This window comes from Mastacembelus armatus, chromosome 1 (assembly GCF_900324485.2).
Source record: "Mastacembelus armatus chromosome 1, fMasArm1.2, whole genome shotgun sequence".
Taxonomy (NCBI): Eukaryota; Metazoa; Chordata; class Actinopteri; order Synbranchiformes; family Mastacembelidae; genus Mastacembelus; species Mastacembelus armatus.
In genome coordinates, this window is record NC_046633.1 from 981172 (window position 1) to 1000309 (window position 19138).

The 19138-nt window shown below is 42.6% G+C and overlaps 1 protein-coding gene across 1 annotated transcript in view; it reads right to left on the reverse strand.

Moving 5' to 3' along the window:
• The window catches only part of LOC113127667 (B-cell receptor CD22-like), a 45299-nt gene that overhangs the window by 7546 nt on the left and 18615 nt on the right, over nucleotides 1-19138 (reverse strand). The window contains exon 7 of the mRNA XM_026302343.1: nucleotides 18055-18282. Coding sequence (XP_026158128.1) covers nucleotides 18055-18282 — 228 coding nt within the window. The remainder of the gene's footprint in view (nucleotides 1-18054; nucleotides 18283-19138) is intronic.

Consider the following 19138-nt stretch of genomic DNA (forward strand, 5'->3'; position numbering starts at 1 on the left):
CGAATCTTGTAAAATGGTCAACGACCACCAGGATATATTCATAGCCACCACGGCTGGTCTCTAGATGTAAATAATCGATACACACCAATTCTAGTGGCGAGTTTGATGTAATACTACCCATTGGAGCACGAACATGAGTAACTGGCTTCTTAGACTTTATGCATGGACATTTCTTAGTGATATGGTCTTCGATCTCTCTGGCCATAAAAGGCCAATAGAATCTCTCTCTGGCGAGGTTAAGGACCCTTTCCGTGCCAACATGGGCCATTTCGTTATGGAGTTTTCTCAGGACAAGGTCTTTATACTTGGCAGGGAGCACCAACTGCTTCCTTTCATTAGCACGCCTGTATAGGAGACCATTCTCTAAGACTAGCTTTCCCCATTCATGGAATAGTCTTCTGGTGGCCCCAGTAGCAGCTTTCCGTACCTCATCCGTTAAAGGCATACCAGTCTCTTTCAACTTGATCATTTCACTGATGGCTTCATCTGCATGTTGTGCTTCCACAAGTTCATCGTGGCTGATTGCATTTAAGTGATCGAATGAGGGAGGTGGGTCAGCTTGGGAGGAGATGTTGAGAGCTGCCACCCAGGCTACATCTTTCTGTTTGGCTACTTTACTTCCATCCCATACTGCGCGAACCACATCTTCGGTACACTCTTTGGTACAAGACTCCGCATAAACCTCAATGTCTAAAGGGAGACGCGACAGCGTGTCAGTGTCTATATTAAACTTCCCTGGTCTGTATTTTATGTCGAACCTGAAATCGGAGAGCTCCCCAACCCACCGATGGCCTACAGCATTTAGCTTTGCCGTGGTCATAACGTACGTCAGTGGATTGTTGTCTGTATATATTGTGAAGTGAGGTGCATAATACAAGTAATCTCTAAACTTTTCACATACAGCCCACTTCAGGGCAAGGAACTCTAATTTCCCACTATGCAGATGGTAGTTTCTCTCAGCTGCAGTTAAAGTCCTAGACCCATACCCAATAACTCTCAACTTGCCATCCTGGTGTTGATAAAGGATCGCGCCCAGCCCCTGGTCTGAAGCATCAGTGTGTAATACGAAAGGTGAGTTGAAGTTAGGGTATGCTAACACAGGGGTGCTAACAAGGAGAGACACAAGTCGGTCTAGGGCTTTCTGATGTTCAGCGGCCCACTCTACAGGTGTTCTGGATGGTAGCTGTGGACCTTTGCTTTTACCCCGTGCTACAGCTGCCTGTCCTGGCTTGACTTGTAATAGCTCATAAATGGGTTTTGCTATCCTTGAAAAGTCCTGAATGTAGGACCGGTAATAGCCCAGGAACCCGGTGAGCTTCCTCACATCTCCAACTGTCTGTGGTGTCCTGCTGGCTAACGACCGCACTGCATCCAGGTCTTTGGGATCGATCCTCACTCCCTGAGCTAACACAAGACGACCCACATATCTTACTTCCTGACGAAATAGCTCACATTTTTCAGGTCTCAACTTCACCCCATGCCTCTGAAGTGCTTGGAGTACTTTGCGGACCCCTTCCACATGCTCGTCAAAGGTTTTTGCATAGCAAAGTACGTCGTCAAGATACGGGAGACAGCAATCATCTCTCAAGGGACCTAACATCTCTTCCATACTCCGCTGGAAGGCCGCGGGGGCGTTAGAGAGGCCAAATGGGATACGAACCCATTCATACAGCCCCCAGGGGGTAATGAAAGCAGTGAGGTGCTGGGAGTCCTTGGCGATAAAACCCTGATGATAAGCCTTTCCTTGGTCGAGGATGCTGAACCAGGAATAGCCACCGAGGGTGTCAGTCAAGTCTTGTATCCTAGGTAGGGGATGTCGATCAGGGATGGTCTTATGATTCAAGAGACGATAATCTATACAGAGGCGGAGTGTACCATCCTTTTTTCGGACACAGACCACTGGTGCAGAATAAGAGGACTTTGATTTGACAATCCAGCCTTTCATGAGCAGATCTTGTACATACTCTTTCACCTCTTTGAACAGTGGTTTGGGGACCGAAGAGTAGGCTCTCTGCACTGGAATCTCGTCTTTGAGGGTGATTGACATCTGTAAACTGGGAATACATCCAATATCATGACTGTCTCGTGCGAAAACAGCTGATTCATCCCACAGCATTTTCTTAACTTTCTCTTGCTCCTCATCACTAAGGTGTCTGAGGTCCACAGGAGGCTGCCACAAGGCTGGAGCAGTTTGAGCAGCTGGTGTTGTTGCGGCACTAACTACTACTGCTTTGGGCCTAGAACTCTCTAGTGGACTGGTCTCAATCACCCTAGCCACAGTCTGGACACTACCAAGAACTGTCTTCCTTGGTATAGTGACCGAATGTTTTGTGCTATTTTTCACTGGTATAATGACACAAGGTCTCTTTGTAGTCTGTATTTCTAGTAGACCCTCCTCAATCTCAAACTCTGTGAGATGGGCACTATTTTCATCAGGTTCAAACAAGAGAAGAGGGTCTGACTGATCTACAGCGGACGGGATCTGACACTTAACCCAGGCTACTTGTCCGGCTGGAACTGTAGTATCATAATTGCCAGTTCTTAACAGTCTCTGATACATGGAGGGTTTGTCAGTCTGAATGAAGTTAACCAACAGCTCAACTTTATCAGAAGGGACAGATATTGCATCAGAAAGGAGCGTGATGAGGGCTGGAACAAGTTCTGCTGGCCGATTCTGAATCACTTCCTCTAACACATTAAATCCAAGTAGTGGCTGTGCAAGCGGGATGCTACAAATGAGGAAAGGCACCATGATAGACTGGCTAAGAGCACCATTTCCACTGAAGCTGACTGCGATGAAGACCCAGCCATCAAAAGGGAGGATTTCTCCATTCACGGCGTGTACTTCCAGCTCTTCTCTCTCATCAAATATTTCAGCCATTCAGGTCACATTGCGCAAGGGCTTTGGCTCCTATAAACTTGGCTAGACGCCTACTTGTTTGGGTGGGTAGGGAAAGGGGGAATTGGGGATTGACATGCTCATTGTTTTCTTTCAGCCTCTGATTGACTAAACTTGTCTTTGTATGACTCTCAGAGCCCCGTACGTTACACTCGGCACTGTGGGACTGAACGGGAAACCCGGTCACTGCTTGTCCCGTGGCAGGGACCGGCTCCAGTTTTCCTGGCGCTTGGGCTTCTTCAAACAGCCTACTGCTCTGTGGCCATCTCCACCACAGTAAAAACAATGAGTGCAACCTGGGCGATTCTGTTCGAGGCAATTAGCACAGCTATAGGATCTGGTTTTCTTTTGATCCACTTTGACTTGGCAATGATGGCAAGATTCTGGGTTTTGAATCTGCTGTGGCCGTTGCAGCAGTTCGACTTTATTCATTAACTCCTCTACTTTCTCAGTTAACTGTTGGAGTGCATCAGCCTTTGGTTGTTTATCTGGAGCATCTCTCTTTGTGCTACTGCCTTGTACTGCTGCAACTTCAAGCTCTGTGCTATGCACGCTTACTTGTTTCTGCTTCACAACCGACCCTAAACGTCTCTGTCTCTCATTCTCAGCATTTGTTATCTTCATCATTTGTTTTAGGATTGTCTCGTCAGCTACTCTGCTATCTGAGAGAATTGGTTTAAGTTCTCGACGTATGTCATTATGCTTATGGCTGAGGCCCTGGTATATGGTGTGAAGGAAAATGTCTTGAACTGTGTTTGCATTGTACTTCATTTCTGTGTTAGCGTATTTTTGAAGCAAACAGGATCTTTTGTTTGAGGCCCATTACACGGTACAAGAACTGTTGTGGAGTTTCACAGTCATTTTGTTTTGTGCACATAAGCTCTTGGAAAAGTTCTGTGTTGCTCCGCCCGCCTAAATGGGATTGCAGAAAGCCTTTCAGCTCATCTATGGTCAAGTCATCCTTGTGCATTAGCATATCTTTAAAGTTTCCTGATTTGATGACTCTGAGAACACCTCGTAGTATTTCAGTCTCACTGAATCGTTCTTTAACACCTTCATCGATTTGCCGGCATATGTTATTGTAGCTTAAATCTGAGCTCTGATCACCGATCTGTCCACCTTGAATCTTGAACTCACGACGAAGCAGTGAAAGGTCTCGAAGGGGGACGACTCGGTCAGGTTTTCCGTGTGGATGTTGTTCAGGTGTGGGAGTGTCGTTAGATTGTAGTGTAGGTTGTACTGGTGTAGGCGTGAGTGTAGGTGATGATGTGGGATTGTTTATGTATTGTAGGACTTTGTTACTAAGCTCAGCATAGCTCGAAAGCATTCTCTGTATCTCTGTGTTAGTGTTCTGTGTGGTTTTGACATCAGTATGTGTGAGTGGAGGATTGGTGATTGGTGAAGGAGTAGCTACGCTAACAGTAGCTGTGTGGATAGTGTTAGTATTAGGACCACTGGCTGTCAAGTTAACAGTTGTCATGTTATCAGTAACTGTCTCTAGCTGGCCTACTGTCATATTCTCACTCAGTACTGGGGTTGACATTACATTGTGCACATTGTCCTCTGCACCTGTTTTACGTTGGGCATTGCGAATCTGAATGACATTATTCACAGTATCATTAAGCTCTAGCAACACTGCCATACCTGAATCCTCAGACTGCACTAAAGTGTCACTGTTCATAAAAGCTAGAATGTACTCAAAGCAATCCTCTTCCTCGCCAACCTGAAGCTTGGATGGATCCTTCCCTGGCACAGGATCAACACTCTGGGCTAATTGGAGAAGTTCATCGGCTGTCAGCATGAGTAGACTCTTCTTGATGCTCCACATCAAGCCTTTTCTCTCACCGTCTGCCATGACTGCTTTTCCCCTTTTCCCACAGTTGGTTGCTCGTCCAGGTAGAACTTTCACCCGTCGCTTCTGGTCTGGTTCCACGTGTGCAGCACAGTCGCAACCTCACAGGCACTTGGTCTGGTGGAAGCAGGCCCTGTACATCTGGGGTGATAGGTGGTTGAGGTAGGTTGTATCTTCGTGGTCAGGAGATGAGGGAAACACTAGCATCACAGATGTACCACCCAATCTTCTGTTGATCCTGGTTGTGCTTGTAGCCTGCGCATTCGCTGCCGCTCCCCGTACGGGCCACCAAAAATCTGTAACGGGTACCGTGGCAACGGCACCGTGGTGAACAGATTGACTCCTGTAACACAGGAGAGAAACGAGGAGACAGCGTGTCAGGTTCGAGCTCTCTGCAGTAATTTATTTAAGACTGTTCTCCAGCGAATGCATCTCTATTGTTAAGAGTCATTTTATGTTTCACATATTACATATTCAATGTCCTTTTAACATTTCAATGAATTGCAGTGTACATGTCCATACAAAATCCATAATAAAATAAATCTCTAATCACCAAATGCATGTTCACTTACTCTTCGTGCCTGTATTTTACTCTATCTGTCAAAATGAAATATAAAGACAATGGTAATATTCACCAGCTTTGTTTAAAGATACTTAGAAACTTCCATTCACGATGTTTTATCAATATCACGTTAATCCAGTACTGCAAATCATGCTCAGAACCATTAAGTACTCCACATGTAGCTTCAAATCTCATTTCAACTATTACCATTTTTGTCTAAACTCATTGCGTAACAAAACATTTCCAAAAGATGGTGGGGAGCTAACACACAGTGAGCTAACCGTTGCCCGTTAACATTGCAAGCTCATAAAATAGCTTTGTGTTCATATGCACATGGGAAAGTGTGTGTGTTGAGCTGACTTGCTCTCTAACGTCATGTGTACGTTGTCGGAAGACAGTTCCCTTGCCAGGCTTTGCCCTCTCGTTTCAAACTCGTTACAAACAAAATCAAAAACAGGCTCTAATGACAATGGCTTCACTAAAACAGTCTATTCTTATCTCAAACACATTTCAGTATTGCTAAATCCTAGTCCTGAGCTGTTTTTGTACAGTTACCCACCTGTAACACAGGAGAGAAACGAGGAGACAGCGTGTCAGGTTCGAGCTCTCTGCAGTGATGAGAATAATTCACAATTCACGCAGCTAACCCGTCACCCGACCCTGCCCCCTGTTGGCATGGAGAAAACACTACACGATTCACTTTGAAGGAAAACCACATTGAAATGCAAACCCTTGGGATACTTTGCTTCCAAAATAAAATACAATAACTTGTGTTCAAATAAAAAACAGTAATTGTGAATATTCTTACACAAATACACAATACACAAGTACAACACTTTTGTGGTCGTCACATCAGCTCAATCCAGGTAGGAAACTGGTTGACTGTTGATCTGCTCACATGCACCTGGAGCTGTGGAGCTGTGAAGAACACACAGAAATATTCTCTTAGACTGAGCTGTCAACATACAGGACATACAAACAAAACACACACACTCATATCACTGTGTCTAATATATTAAACAACATGTTACCTCTGACAGACAAACTGACTCCAGGTGAACCAGAGTATTTTCCTGTTGGTTCATTTGTGATGAACCTGAACTTGTACTGAGCTGAGTCTGTCTCTCTCAGGTCTCTGATTGTCAGAGTGCAGGTTTTATCTTCACACTGATACTGAACACGACCTGAATATTCTGACTGAGTCTTCAGATCCACTGGTTCTGTATTAGTCCCTTTAGTAAACCAGAATGTTTCCTGAACTTCAGTATCATGTCCTCGTATACTGGATGGGTATCTGTAGGAGCATTGTATGTTCACTGTTGATCCTTTTATGGCACAGACCTGAGTAGAGGTGTAAGTCACTGCCCAGTGACCCCGTACCGCTGTAACACAGAGCACAGCAGAAATCAGGACTCTCAACAGCAGCAGAGGACAGAATTTAATCAGACATAAAGGTGTGTCAGTATGTAATCCTGCTGCAGCACTGGGCCTCCTCCTCTTATTTATTTATGAAGCTGATTGCACAGACACAAGACTATGGCTCATGACAAAGTGTCTCATATTGCAGAAAATGAAAATGATGTCATCTTTCAGATTTGTATTTTAGCTCAAATATGCACCAACATATAAAAAAATGAACTTCTGCTCTTGATTGTACTTTTTTTGGTAAAAATGATTTTTGACATTTCACCATTTAAAGACACAGGAACCAAAAACAGAAGATATGGAACAAAGGTTCTCCAGCCAAGAACTGAGCTGTGGACACTGGTTATGTTAAACATCAGGCCACCTGGTGCTTCAGATTTAGATTCTATGTAGGAGACAGATTCATTGCATTTCCTCCAGTACTTTCTTTCAGTGCTGAGGAAATCCATTTTAGTATTTCCATGTTATGCTATATTTAATCTTTTACTACTCTGCATTTCACAGCAAAATAGTAGATTTTGTACTGTGCAACATTTACCTGATGCCCGAAACTTTACATAAAACTCAAATATAAACTGACTAAAATGAAATGCAAAACATTTATATATGAAACCAGACCAGACCTTTGCATCATGTGACCTTTAACAACAAAGAAGACTGCTGACCCCCTTTTGTACAGTCAGTGTTCCAAGACTACATTGTACATAGATGTGACAAAGTCCTCTAATAACTTCTATACTGCAATTATAAAAAAAGCTCCAACTCAATCTACTACAGCAGTAAAAACCAGTTTACACATTGTTGGATCCATATGAACTTATAACATATTGCTCAGGGTCATTTTTCTGCAGACAAGTACTTTTGTTTGGACATAAGATGAATTCATTTGGCTGCTGTTTCTGTACTTTGATACTAATTCAGTAATTTGCATCTTCCACCACTTGTGTTTTGCATGTATGACTCACACCTGTATGTGCTGGATCTATTCTTTCATGACTGAACATGCACGTCAATGCAGATTTGAAGCTTGTCTTGGTTTTGGGGGATACTAACAGCAGTGCACCAAGAGCTAAACACTAAAACAGTGACTGTGCAGAAAAGAAAACGAGATGCTCCATATTTAAAGACAGTCATGGTGCAGTTCATCAGACCAATGCTGCAGCAGGTGGTGTTATATTGGTGGAAGACTGTGGAGTCAACTTACACACTGAAGAGCTGGAGTTCTCATGTCCTGTTGCTGCACAGGAGTAGCTGCCTGCAGGATCAAAGGGACCTGAATAATCTGGACCGTTGTGAAATCTTTCTCCATCCTTGTACCAGGTGTAGGAAACCTGCTCAGGTAGACGACAACTGCTCTCACACCTGAGATCGGCTGAGTGAGTGGTGCCCTCTACTGATCTGATCACCTGCACCTGGAAAGCTGTGTAATTTGAGACTGTCAACACATGCACACATCTAAAAGCACAGAGACACAGTCAAAGTAACAATGACAAGAAGGTCGACACTTGGAACTAAATGAATAAATGTTCAGATGAAGATGTTACCTGTGACAGTCAAAGTGACTCCAGGTGAACCAGTGTATTTTCCTGTTGGTTGGTTTGTGATGAACCTGAACTTGTACTGAGCTGAGTCTGTCTCTCTCAGGTCTCTGATTGTCAGAGTGCAGGTTTTATCTTTACACTGATACTGAACACGACCTGAATACTCTGAGTCTGTTCTCAGATCCACATAAATCCCATTGCTCTCTTTAATAACCAAGAATGTTTCCTGAACTCTAACATTAGATGGGTATGTGTAGGTGCAGCTTATGTTCACTGTTGATCCTTTTATGGCACAGATGTCAGTAGCAGTGTAAGTCAGTCCCCAGTCATCCTGAGCCTGCACCACTGTAACACAGAGCACATCAGCAAACATCATCATTAACTTCAGGCTGTTTCAGCTTTGGTCCATTCATTGTGGATGTTTCTGCTGTTTTAAACAAATTGTTTGTTGCTGTGAAAAAATCCGTCTAAATGGCTGAAAAAGTGCTTCTTCTTCCTTAGACACTTTCTAAAACCTGATAAAAATAAAGCTCTATGAGTGTCCCAGTCTGGAGAGGAGCCAAATGCAGACAGCTCAGAGGACCAGGATCCTTAAAGCAGGACTTTTATTCAGGGACCAGGGAGTGAGAACAGACAAGGGGGAAACTACACAAAATGGTCAACATACAACACACAGAGTCCTGAAGGGGGACCTACAGTCCAGATTACAGAAACCTGTTCCCTACCTAACCTGGATTAATCTGGATTGACAGGACACCTGAATCATTTTGTTGATGATTTGACGTGATCCTGGATCTTCCAAAGTCATGTTGAGATTGTTGCCGTGGCAACATATACCCAATCTCAAAGCAGCACAAGAGCAGGTTTATTCTCAGGTTTAGTCGTTGTAAACTAAGACACAGTCAGTGGGCATTACACTGTGCTTCAAAGCAACCAGCAGTATTTTCATATTTCTCTGCACTTTCCCTGACTAACTGCATGTACAGTCCATGAACGAGGCTTTTCATACGACTGCAGGTGATATAAATGTACAGGCTTTAATTTTCTTTTTGCAAATCCAGCATGACTCATGACTGATCTGGGATCAGTTAAGACACGTATGAAGAATGGGCCTCAGGACTGTACAGGGTAAACAGAGACCAGGACTGTACAGGGTAAACAGAGTCCAGGACTGTACAGGGTAAACAGAGTCCCAAGTGGCAGGAACAACATCCACAGAATAATGAACAGCTGAGGTACCAAAGGACAACACAAGGAGGCAGGACAGAGCAGCAGGGTCACTCTGGACTAACAAGAGGAAGTGTTGGCTCAGTAACATCCAGTCAATGCAAAGGAAGATGTTCACATGCTCTGTAGTTAATCTCTATGTGCACTGAGGGGACATCACACACTCTGCAAGTGCAGTGAAGAATTAAGAAAGCAGTGGCTCTGTGAACTTAAATGCAGCTTTACTGACCAGGACAACAGGAAAAAAGATCATTAGAGAGTCTGAGCTGTTTTTGTTTCCTCATTGTTCACTCTGGGGTCACACTGATGCTGAGCTCACTGTGAAAACCACAGACAAATAAAGAAACGTGAGCAGAGAGAACATATTCACACATATTCTGGTGTGAAACCAGTTTCTATGGTCACAGTGCAACTTGACTGAGTTAAAAGCAGCCACAGACAGAAATGACTGGTCAACAACAGGCTTCAGAGCTGCTGCAACGCCCAAGTTTTGTTCCTTTATGAGGAAATGTTCAAGAGAAAGTCACTATTCATCTAAGAATCACATGTTTTTCATCCATAATGTTCCAACTGTTGTTCCTGGTACAAAGCAATTCAGTTTCCAATGAAACGTAAAACTGATCTGAGGACATCAGCCCTGTAACATGAATCAACATGTCATCAAAAAAGCCCCAACAGAAACAGAAGAGAGTGTTTAGTGTTGTAGGGTTTGAAATGTTTGCATCATACTGCATCAGTCCATACATCAAACCTAGAAAAGTGCTGATCTGTCATGTTCATTCATTGATTTCCTACTTCAGGCTGCTTTGACTAAGTGCTGTATAATAAATGTGTTACTAATCAAACTGAGCAGTATTGAACATAGAAAAGGCTGCAGCTCTCAGTCTGTCAGCAGCAAAAAGTCTGCTCCACTTTCAACTGGACATTTCCACCAAATGTCCATCAAACCAATGAGTACAGGGTTTCAGAAAGCTTTGTCTTTCACAAACCTCTCATCCACTTATTTCCACATACAGTCCAACAAACTCAGCTTCATTGCAACTTTACAAATCCCACATTTCCCCACATTCCTGTCACTTCTTGCAGCCAATGTCAATGTAGATCTACAGTACCTGACACAGAGAGAAGGAAGACGACAAATCCACTGGCTGCTGCTGTTAAACTCATAGCTGCTCCTGTCATCAGTCTGTGGGACTTCAGAGACAATAAAACATGTCAGCAGGTAAATAAATGTACACAGGACGTATTTCAGTCATGTCCATAAACGACCCTACTCACATTAGAGAAGCAGGTTGTCTCTAAAGATGCCTCTCCTCTGTCTTTACAAAGCAGAAGTTAAATGACGCTGATGAGACTTCCTTCCACTTCACACCATTAATATGTACAATGAGCCACAGGTCTGTAAAGACTGAAGTTAGAACAAAGTTGTGTTGGTCTGTAAGTTGCAAATCTCTTGTGGTGATCCGTGTTGTTTAATTATGTATTTTTGACTCTGACCTGTTAACAGGACTCTGTTTCTTGATCCAAACCTGGAACAGTCCAAACCACAAAAACACGGTCCATCTGTCACGTCAGTAAAGAATCCTATTTATGAAGAAGGACGTGGTTTTAGAAGAGGATCTTCTCAGTCACCCCTAAGTAGAAGAAAAAACCTCACAGTGTCAAAATACACCAGACTTCCTTCTTCTAATTTTTAACATGTACAATAAACCACATTTCAAAAAACACTCTGTCTTTACAAAGCAGACGACAAATGACGCTGATGAGACTTCCTTCCTCTTCACATCATTAATATGCACAATGAGCCACAGGTCAGTAAAGACTGAAGTTAGAACAAAGTTGTGTTGGTCTGCAAACTTTAAAATGTTAATAAACTTCATAGAGACACAGAGACATGAGTTATGTGCTCTGTTAGTAACAACACTGGAACTAAAACATCGTTTTATCAGTCATTTAAATAAGAAAAGAAAAAAGCTGATGAAAGTGAATGGTGCATTGACTCAGTGTCACTGCAGAGGATGAGTGAGTGAACCAAACATCAACATGTAACACACATCATCCACTGGACTGGTAGCAGCTGCTTTGGACACACACTGATGAATGGAGTCAACTGGGGGGAAACACAGAAAGTCAGACACTCACCATTCAAAAAATACTCTCACAGTGTGAGAAAACTCTCTGCATGGTTCAATAACACTGGGGGGAAGAGAGAAAATCAGTTTGGTTTGTTTCATTTGGGTGAACTGAGCCTTTAAAGCAGACAGTGGGGGGCAGCACTCAGAGGGATGAAGCGTGAACCTGCAGCTCTGAAGCTTCACCACCAGAGGGCAGTGAAACATCACTGACACTGAACCAGGACCATGAAACAACATTTACCATCCACCACTGATTGTTGAGTCACATCTACATTTACTTTGGCTGCTTTATTCTCACATTTAATGACTGAAGCTCTTTGCACTTTAAGTTAAGGAGACCCTGGACATTTAATTCTTCAAACATCACAGCTGGAGACCATGTTCAGGAAGTGTCAATAGTTCACACTGGTGACCAACATCTTTGATGAACTGCAATGACATCAGACTCTTCAAAACAAGTCGCCTCAGTTGAAGAAAGGTGTTAAAATAATGAAGCTTCACATTTATTCAGCCTCCATCTGTTCTGCTTCCATGAGCGACCCCAACAAATTGAAATGTACAGCATAAAGATGAACACACATGACAGTGAAAGCTGTCTCTTTCTATATTAGTCTCTGTAGTTAGTGAATAAAACTCTGTTGTGAACAATAAACCCACAAATGATTAGTTTGAGGCTGAAATGAAACCACTGTGCTCACTGTCGCCCTCTGCAGCAGTGAGAGGGAACTGAAATGATGTAGGAGTTCCTGACTGTTCCTTTGAATCAGATACTGCAAAACTTGCTGTGACACTGGGATTAATTCCAGTGTGTTCAATTATCCACTGGACATGGTTTGAAAGTTGATGCTTCCAGTGAGAAGTGAATGTTCTGAACAGACTTCATTGGCTTTTTCTGCCAGAACAGTTGTGATGTGACAAAGAACTTTTCAATGGAGCTACTGCACCTACAAACAACAAATGATTATTTAAATAACAAAAAGAAGTGGACCCAGAACTGATCCCTGTGGAACTGCATTCATTAATGTTAGAGATGTGGACTGGACACTATTTATCTGCATAGACTGAGTTCTGTTTTACACGTAGTTATTGAACCAGCCTAATGTTGTGGGGGGTTTACAGAGCATGGAACAGGTGGTCGTGTTGGGCTAAAGAATGCATGTTTTTAGTTTTTAGGGGTTTAGTGTTTTAATGGCCTGTGTTTTAAAGACCTGTAAATAACTGCCAACAACTTGTTTGCTGATAAAACGATAGAGGACACCTGAACAAACATGTGGGGTCTTTTCCAATATGAGTCCACCCCTTCTTGTCAAGCTATATAAACCTGAATTCTGCACAGAAGAGACAGAGAATTTTGTAGACTTCTCTCTGTGTGCACGTAATTAGGCAAGGCAAGGCAAGGCAAATTTATTTGTATAGCACCATTCATACACTACGCAATTTTCAAAGTGCTTTACAAGGCATATAATTATATTAAAAGCATGGAAAAGAGCATCTAAAAACAAAGACATTTAAAATAAAATAAATTTAAATAAAATAAAGTAAATCAAAATAAGATGTAAAAGCACATTAAGAAAACAAGGATGAACAATTATTTGAAGGCAGCAGTAAACAACGGTGTTTTCAGTCCTGATTTGAATGAGCTGACAGTTGGAGCAGACCTCAGGTGTTCAGGAAGTTTGCTCCACAAGTGAGGAGCATAGTAACTGAATGCTGCTTCACTTTGTTTGGTTCTGGCTCTGGGAACACACAGTAGACATGTCCCAGATGACCTGAGGGGTCTGGAAACCTCATGGGGAACTAATACATCTTGAATATATTTTGGTCCACAACCATTTAGTGCTTTATAAACTAGCAATAAGATTTTAAAATCTATCCTTTGACTAACGGGAAGCCAGTGTAGTGATCTGAGAACTGGTGTGATATGGTCCAGTTTCCTGGTGTTTGTAAGGACTCTGGCAGCAGCATTCTGGATTAGCTGCAGCTGCCTGATTGACTTTTTGCTAAGACCTGTGAACAAGCCATTACAATAATTTAACCTACTGAAGATAAATGCGTGAACAAGTTTTTCTGCATCTTGTTTAGACAGAAAACCTTTTATTCTGGCAATGTTTTTCAGGTGGTAATAGGAAGATTTAGGGATGGATTTTATGTGGTTGTTAAAATTCAGGTCTGAGTCAATGATTACACCAAGGTTTCTGGCTTGATTTGTAGCTTTCAATGACTGACATGGAGTCAAGGTGAGCAATGACCTCTGACCTTTCATTTTTGGGGCCTTCTGTCTTGTCTGTATTGAGCTGGAGAAAATTCTGGCACATCCATTTTTTTTGACTTGATTAATACACTCACATAATGAAATTAGAGGACTAAAATCATGAGATGATACTGATATATAAAGTTGGGTGTCATCTGCATAGGTATGGTAGTCAATGTTGTAGTATTCCATAATCTGAGCAAGGAGCAGCATGTAGATATTGAATAAGAGAGGTCCGAGAATAGACGCCTGAGGAACCCCACATTTAATTTTTGTTCGCTCAGACTCATAATTACCAAGTGAGACAAAATAGTCTCTATCTGGTAAGTAAGATTTTAGCCAATTTAACACTGTGCCAGTAACTCCCACCCACGTTTCTAGTCTATCAAGCAGCACATCATGATCAACTGTGTCAAATGCAGCACTGAGATCCAGTAGTACTAAAACAGAGGTTTTGGATTCATCATTATTCAAATGTGAATCATTTAAAATTGTAATAAGTGCAGTCTCAGTGCTGTGGTGTGTGCGAAAACCAGACTGAAGTGCATTAAAAAGATTGTTTTGCACCATAAAACTGTGAATTTGTTAAAAACTACTTTTTCAATTATTTTTCCCCAAAAGCAAAATGGAAGATTTGATATTGGCCTGTATTTACTTACTGCTGAAGCATCTAGATTAGGCTTTTTAAGAAGAGGTTTTATAACAGCAGTTTTTAAGACCTGGGGAAACTGCCCTGACTGAAGAGAACTATCTGCAATACATCTGGAGCTACAGTAAGCTATTAAAAACATTTTTAAAAAAATTTGTTGGTAAAATATCAAGGCAGCATGATATAGATTTTAATTGCAGAATCGTTTCTGCCAGAGCTCTGTGGTCAAGGAGATCAAAATGTTCTAGATTCACTGGAGAACAAGGAGGCACAGGTGATATTGTCATGTTCTTTGGACTGCAGCTAGATATAGTTTGTCTTATTAATTAGAATTATCCAAAATGTTTGTAGATAGATAATGTTTAAAACATATTTAGTGAGGCTGTGAATTTGCTTCTAGTTTAAAACATTTACAGACTTAATCACCTTTTTCTGCCAGGACAGGTGTGATGTGATGAAGCAATCAGCACTTCTTAAAAGCCATCCATCAAATTAAAGTGTAAACTAACATTTTGCGTAGCCTCTGTAATCCTAAACACATCAAAAACCTCCACAGCAGAAATGTTAGCTTGCATTCCTCTCAACTCATCTGCTACAAGCTGCTGCTGTAGTTGATGTTGCTGTTGAGCTGTATCACACTGAGAGGTGTTTCTAATGTTTGGGCTAATTTCTCTCATCTGCTGAAAAGTCCATGCAGCAATACCAAAGCACAGAGCCACAGTGTGTTCCCACTCAGCAGCGTTTGTTCACCGAACTGTACAGTGAGGATGGATCCTCCACAGCTGCTGGACGTCTTGTTCTGGGAAGGAAATGATCAAATTACAGAGAGTACGGAAATGAAATGTTCCAATATTAGGCAAAAGAAGAAGAAGTCAATGAAGAAGTTGACACTGACAGATGTATATGTTCCATTGAACAGTAACAGGAATGGTCCAGCTGCTCACCTCGGGTCAGAACCGGCTCTGCTGAGGACAGTACTGTAAACTACACCCTCCTGCTTGTCTGCTTGGTGCTGAGCTGGGCTGACGTTGGAGTAGATGTTGTCTTCCTGGTTCCTGGTGAATTGGACGCTGGCGTAATGAAGTTGATCCACCTGCAGAGCAAACAGAGAAGACTGTGACATTTTCCATGAGTTTGAGACTCTGGATAAACAGAACTCATGAGTAACTCTGGGAAATCAATAAGACTTTCACTGCACTGTAGCATGACATGACCATTTGCAGGTAAAAGGTGGAGTGTTGCTTTATGTCAGGGATGTAAGGTTGTTGCAGTGGCCACAGTTCACCAGCAGGGGTTGCTGCATGTTCTCCAGTTTAACCAGTTAACCCTGTACCAGGAGCATCGGTTTCATTTGTTCAAGGAAAAGACACAATTTTTCAGGTGCAGATATGAAACTGTAGTGTTTTACTTTCTGAGATGACTCCTCCTGTTCACTGAGCAGGAAAAACTCCATTCAGATGCTTTTTAAGTCGTGGCCTAATGGATAGGGACTCGGACTTGTAACCTGAAAATTGCAGGTTCGACTCTCAAGTCCGGCAGGGAAATTGTCGGTGGCATGTAGCGAATAGCCAGCGCCCCGTCCACCTTCAATACCACGATTGAGGTGAGACCCTTGAGCATGGCACCGGACCCCCAACTGCCCCCTGGCGCCGCAGCATTGGCTGCCCACTGCCCCGGGTGTGTGTGTGCACTTGGGTTTGGGTTAAAAAGCAGAGCACAAATTCCGAGTATGGGTCACCATACTTGGCCAGTTAAGTCACTTTCACTTTAAATGAAAGTTGGTTTGTACCAAAATGTGTTCCAAAGTCCAGCTGAGGCTAATATGAGGCTTTGGTCGTCCCAGTTAGACGAGAGCTGCACATTAGACAAACCTTTGAATCCATTTTCACACAGAATGAGAAGGGCTGAGAATGGCTTCATAAACATGTCTCAGTCTTAATGTGGGCACCTGGTTATCGTTTTCAATCAGACTTGAAAAACTGTCCAACTGTCCTTTACACCTTCAGCTAAACCTGGTCAGAGTCCAGCTTCACTCTTCTTCTGCCTGTAAATAAATCCTGTTCCTTTATAAATGAACATTAGTACATTCAGTCTTTGCTTCAGAGGATTTTTCCACAGTATTTCCATGACATGTCTGAAAGGCTGCACGTTACCTTCCAGCTTTAAGAGAGCACACAGGGAAGGATGAGAGCAGAGATGTGCTAATGATCAGAGGATGTGGTTAATGTGGGTCTGCACTAAACAGTCTGCACATTACACGTCTGTCAGAGGAGTTTTCAGGTGACCAGTGACTCTGACGTCTGACCAGCAGGTTTTTGTTCGTACTGGTGCACCTGAACTCTCCTTCCTCACCTGTGCACTGTTGTCTGGCCCCCCCTCAGCCTCACGCTGTTGATCCAATGACCTCCGTCTTCTGACAAGACAATAAAAGCACAAATAAACTGATGAAACACTGAACGCATGACATGGAATTGATCATCTTGTCCATAGGCAGAGTACGGTAAATATAATTACAGAGAAAATGAACTGCTGACCTAATCCACAGCCAGGCAGGAAGGAGCATGAAGGCCAGAAAAACAGCAGGGACAGTCAGTGCTACTGGAAGTTTCCATGGATCTAGAAAACAATTATCAAGATGAAACACTGGAAATTTACTGGAATTATTGAATGTGTGGATTTTCTATTGTAAAGTTTGAGTTTGAGGAGGGAGGGGGATTGTCAAATGTCTCACAATGTAAAAACAATCCTAATCCTAAACCCTGGCCATGAGTCTCCTTGTACCAGGTGTAATTAGCTGCTGGGTTAGCATCACTGCTACAGGTCAGAGTCACTGAACTGCCCTCCACTATCTGACCAGAGGGACTCACTGACACTGACAGAAGCTTTGGGGGGTCTGGAAAGTCAATCAGACATTGACATTGGTGACTAAATCCTCTCCATTACCAGCTACTGGTTCATCTCTGTGAACTCCAGCAGCAGACTGTGATTGTTAAGGACATAGATCTTAAAAAAGGAAAAACACTTTAAAGAGATTGAAGATTTTGTCACTTTCCTCACAAACTGTTTGACTCACATGTCACATGAATAAAGATGGATCCAGATGTTCTCCTTCCCAGATCATTCTCAGCTGTACAGTAATACTCTCCAGAGTCAGAGGACTGGATGGAGCTGAAGTTAAACTGTTTACTGGCTGGTTGAAGACTTGGATTTCCATGTTTCTTGTACCAGGTGTAATTAGCTGCTGGGTTAGCATCACTGCTACAGGTCAGAGTCAGTGAACTGCCCTCCACTATCTCAGCAGAGGGACTCACTGACACTGACAGAAGCCTTGGACCATCTGGAGCAGATCAAATCAATAAGAAAACATGAGGACTGATTCCTTTAGTGCAATAACTGACCAAATATACAAACTCAACACAAAATGTTTAGTGGCAGCTTCACTGCAGATCCACTCATATTGAAAAGTGTTGCTGTCATGTTAGTCTGGTTCCACATACAGAGACAGAAACTCACACACTGGAGGAGAAGGACAAGCCTCGTGTTCTTTTAAAGCACATGAGATGTTGTCTCCAGGACCAAACCGGCCTTTATAAGAGGCTGATTCAACATCTGGGACTTTCTGTCCATTTTGAAACCAAACGTATGTGAGACCACCAGCTGGACTGTCACTGCTGAGACACTTCAGCTCTGCCTCAGTATAAGACTGGAGGACTGTTACTCTGGTCACCTGCACCTGCAGAGCTGGACATGTGACAAGAAGAAAAATATAAATTATTATCATAAAAACACAAAAAATAGATTCCAGTTTTTACAAGATATTAAACAGTAAGTCTGTGAATGAAGCTGTTACCTGTGACAGTCAAAGTGACTCCAGGTGAACCAGTATATTTTCCTCCTGTTTGGTTTGTGATGAACCTGAACTTGTACTCAGCTGAGTCTGTCTCTCTCAGGTCTGTGATTATCAGAGTGCAGGTTTTATCTTTACACTGATACTGAACTCGACCTGAATACTCTGGGTCTGTTCTCAGATCCACATAAATCCCATTGCTCTCTTTAATAAACCAGAATGTTTCCTGAACCACAGTAACACGTCCTTGTATCCTGGATGGGTATGTGTAAGTGCAGCTTATGTTCACTGTTGATCCTTTTATGGCACAGATGTCAGTAGCAGTGTAAGTCACTCCCCAGCCATCCTGAGCCTGCACCACTGAAACACAGAGCACATCAGCAAACATCATCATTAACTTCAGGCTGTTTCAGCTTTGGTCCATTCATTCTGGATGTTTCTGCTGTTTTACACAAATTGTTTGTTGCTGTGGAAAAATCTGTCTAAATGGCTGAAAAAGTGCTTCTTCTTCCTTAGACACTTTCTAAAACCTGATAAAAATAAAGCTCTATGAGTGTCACAGTCTGGAGAGGAGCCAAATGCAGACAGCACAGAGGACCAGGATACTTAAAGCAGGACTTTTATTCAGGGACCAGGGAGTGAGAACAGACAAGGGGGAAACGACACAAAATGGTCAACATACAACACACAGAGTCCTGAAGGGGGGCCTACAGTCCAGATTACAGAAACCTGTTCCCTACCTAACCTGGA